The sequence below is a fragment of the Tupaia chinensis genome, unplaced genomic scaffold (assembly GCF_000334495.1).
Source record: "Tupaia chinensis unplaced genomic scaffold, TupChi_1.0 Scaffold000287_1, whole genome shotgun sequence".
Taxonomy (NCBI): Eukaryota; Metazoa; Chordata; class Mammalia; order Scandentia; family Tupaiidae; genus Tupaia; species Tupaia belangeri.
In genome coordinates this window covers 396,667-400,569 of record NW_006159771.1, presented here as the reverse complement: position 1 = coordinate 400,569, position 3,903 = coordinate 396,667, and the positions used below count along the sequence as shown (strand labels likewise).

Genomic DNA, 3,903 nt, shown 5'->3' with positions numbered 1-3,903 from the left:
CAGCTGGTTTTAAAATTCCAAATTTTAAATTTCCAAGGCACAGCAGCTTTCTCCTGCATATTTTTTTCCATGTGAGTTATCTCCCTGTGTTCGGTATTTTCCTGTTGGGGTGCTTGCTCTAGAATTGCTATTGTTGATTTTTAAGAACTCTTTGTGGGGACCAGCAGTTAGTGTAATGGCTATGTCGCTGGACTCCCTAGTCGACCACGGTTTGAGTCCCGGACTCGGTGGCTTAAACTCACGCCGGTGTGTGTGCGTGCGTGCCCAAGAACAGGAGTTGCTCTGGAATGGAGAGCGGGTCCTTGCAACACGAGGATGGCGGAGGCCTTGTTGGGAGGCCAGGGCTCTCCGTCCTCCTGCCAGCCCCAGAGCTCGCCCACGCTGGAGCTGGTGCCACAGGTGACCCAGCGTGTCACCCACACACATGGGTCGGGGGCTGGGGACTGGGGTCACCCACAGCCTCTCTCCTTGTGCCCAGGACCCCCGGGGCTCCGGCAGACTCTCAGCTGAGGCTCACCAGGTTCCCGGGCTTCCTCCCAATGGCCACTCTGGACCGAGCACCCAAAAGGCGGCTCTGCCCAGATGGCTCTGCAGCTCGGGGACCGTGAACACATGCTCCAAGGACGTGAGCCCACCCTGGAGCTGGCCCTCCCTACCACCCTCTGAGGCTGTCACCAAGAGACTCTGGTCCTACAATCTACCCACTGCCTCCATGTATGTGTGCAGGGCTCGGAGGGCCATGGGGAGCCTGGCTGCCGACGGAGGAGGGCAGGGTACCCCCAGGCATCTTCCCTGCACAGCCCCTCGAGAGCCTGGGGTGTTGGCCCTGCTCCTCTGCCCCTGCCCTCTGGTCCCTCCTGTCCCCGGACCTTTCACCGTCTCTGCCCCCAAGTCCTGGCCACACCCATAGGCCCGAACACGTGTGGGCCCCCGCTGTCCACACAGCTCCTCCGTGTTCCGCCTCTCTTAGTACCCTCACTCTGTGTCACCCACAGAGAGTTTGTCCCTGCCCCAGCCTCCTGCTCTGAGGCCCCACACCTGCGGACTCTCCCTCGGAACATGCAGAGGTGATGCCCGCACCGTCCACTGCCCAGGAGACCCGCCCCATCCAGAGCCTTCACCACGGCCTGTACAGTTACAGGAGATATGCCCACATCGGTGTGTTACAACCCAGCGAGCCAGAGGCCAGCCGTCCATCTAGCAGCATGGTAGTTTAGGTGCTGGACTCCCACGTGGCTGACCACGGTTCAAGTCCCGGACCCAGTGGCTTGAAACTCACACCGGGTGCATGTGTGCGTGAGCCCAAAAATCCTAAGAGAAGAATGGAGGAGGAGGGATTGCAAAATGGCCAACACCCCTGGAGGGTGAGATCTCTGATAACTCACTGTCTCTCTCTCTCTCTCTAGAAAGCGCACACATCCTATAGCAAAAACCTGACCAAAAAAAAAAAATACACGAGCCACTGTAAAGGCGTTGAAAAGAGAGACTTAATCCGATTATGGTGTTGAGTCAAGGCCTGGGGACCAGCAGTTAGTGTAATGGCTATGTCGCTGGACTCCCACGTAGTTGACCGTGGTTTGCGTCCAGGACCCGGTGGCTTAAAACTCACGCCGGGCGCGTGTGCGTGCGTGCCCAAGATCTCGAGAGGAGAATGGAGGAAAAGGGATTGTGGCGTGGCCATCCCCCCTGGGGGGTGATTTCTCGCTTTCTGTCTCTCTGTCTCTCTCTGTCTGTCTGGCGAGCGCACGCGCCCTATAGCAAAAAAAAAAAAAAAAAAAGTCAAGGTCTTTGGGGGTGACATCAGGGTGGGGCCCTGTGATTTGGTCAGGTGGGTTTATAAGGAGGGAGGAGACAGAGATTGCTCCTCTGTTCCGGCGTCTGGTCCCACTGTGTCACCCACCCACAAGAAGACCCTCACCAGATCGGGCCCAGGCCTGGCACTTCCCAACCATGAGCTAAGGTCTTATTCTCTGAAATCACCCAGACCCAGGCATTTCTGATCCTAGAGATAGGACAGACTGGAACACCTCCCCTCGCCCCTGGGCCCTGAGAACCGAAGACCCAAGCTCGGGAAGACACGTGGCCTTTGGGGTGGCTCTCCCCTCACGCTCGTGGCCTGGACGTGGTTTACGATCACCTGCGAGCCCCACCCCTGCTCCTTCTGACCAGGCAGAAAAGACCCAAACAGTGGCCCAGGGGCCACAGCAGACCCGGGGCAGCCTGGCCACGGCAGACACTCCGCGTGGCTCTGGAGAAAGCTGACCCTGCCACATCCGACGGGGGCCTGCACGATCCCGGCTGCGAACGTGCACGGGGCTGCAGGCAGGCAAGGGAAAACGCGGCAGGCCGACAGAGCCGCCGGCACTCGGGGACCCGGTCTGAGCGTCGCGACCCGGCCAGCTGACATTCCTCGGGACTTACTTGATCCCCACAGCAAATCCTTGCGTGACTTCGCCCGCGTTGGGGCCGAGGAAGTGCAGGCCCAGCACCAGCTGTGGGGGCTCCCTCAGGCACACCATCTGAAAACACAGCGCCTCTGTCCCTGGCCTGGCAAAGGGGCCCGGCTGTGTCCCATCCCTGTGGCCCAGCCTAGAGGTGGATGTTATCACAGCCCGGCTCTCCCACCCCCAGGCCGGCCTTTTCCCTCCCTCCTCCTTACCCCAGGGGTCCCAGCCTGGCCCGGGAGGATGCTCACCTTTATGTAACACTGGGACGCGTCCCGCTCGGCCACCGTGAACTCCAGCGGTTTATAATACGCGTGATAAACCTGGGTGACAGCGTACCGAGCCCGGAGTCAGGGGCTGCAGCCAACACGCCCTGTGGGTGTCCTGTGCCCCCGGGGCACAGCGGGGGCCCAGAGCCACCCACTCAGCCCCAGCGTGTGGTCCAGGGAGAGAGTTCAGCCTAACTGCCATCAAGTGTCCCTTGCTCTAGTGGCTGGAGTGACACTGTCTGCAATACAGATGCCCTCCTGTCCAGGCCCAAGATGCCAGAGACCCCCATGGTGCAGTGCACACCAGGCACCCAAGGGCTGCCTGCCCACCAGGACACTTTGCAGAGCCCACGGCTCAGGGCAGAGCACTGGGGCAGCCCCTGAGTGCACACCGGGGTGGACGCAGGCCTCCCTGATGGGCACGGGACAGGGTGACTATAGTCGTGGAGGGGGGTGTCCAGCCCACCCAGTGGGTGCAGGAATGGGTCAGCGGGCACTGCCCAGCCTGTCCCAGGCACCCCGATGCTCAACCAGCCCTGGCGTGAGCGAGGAGGCGGCAGGCATGGGACAGGGGCGGGCGCAGGGCGGGAAGGCCCCGGCCACACCGGAGCTGTTGGACAAAGGCTTTCAGCACCACGGCGGGTGCGACGGCGCGGTCAGGGCCGCAGTGGCGGTAGAAAGGAGCCGGGCCCTCACATGTGCTGCACAGCCATTAGTAATTAATGGAACTTCAGAGAATATTGTTCCAACTGAGACCGAATTGAAAAGAAAACAAACACAGGGTATTGGGCCATTCAACATCGTGAAACATAAAGCAACATTATAAACGCCGTGGACACATGTCCCAGGGCACTCGTGATGAATCAAACAAAAACAGCAAATAAAGCATGCGGAAGGCCGGCCTGGCAGGCCCGTCCCGTTGATGGAGAGGCCCGGGGTGTGGGGCAGGGAGAAGGGGCAGGTCCTGGAGCCCAGAGGCTCAGTCCCACAGGACACCAGGCCGGGCCGCCCAGAAGCTCAGTCCCAGAGGGCACCAGGCAGGGCCGCCCAGAGGCTCAGTCCCACAGGGCACTAGGCCGGGCTGCCCAGGCCACATGGGAGGAGGAGACGGGCAAGGGCACCAGCCTCGTAGCCCGACAGACCCAGAGCCTCCCAGCTAGCTCCAGGCCTCCTTGGCACTGTCTGCAGCG

At 61.0% G+C, this 3,903-nt stretch overlaps 1 protein-coding gene across 1 annotated transcript in view; it reads right to left on the bottom strand.

The window, feature by feature from the left end:
• TXNRD2 (thioredoxin reductase 2) overlaps positions 1-3,903 on the bottom strand; it is a gene marked incomplete in the record, with an annotated part of 69,241 nt that overhangs the window by 3,986 nt on the left and 61,352 nt on the right. The window contains 2 exon segments of the mRNA XM_027772609.1: positions 2,422-2,519; positions 2,696-2,767. Of these exon segments, the coding sequence (XP_027628410.1) occupies positions 2,422-2,519; positions 2,696-2,767 (170 nt within the window).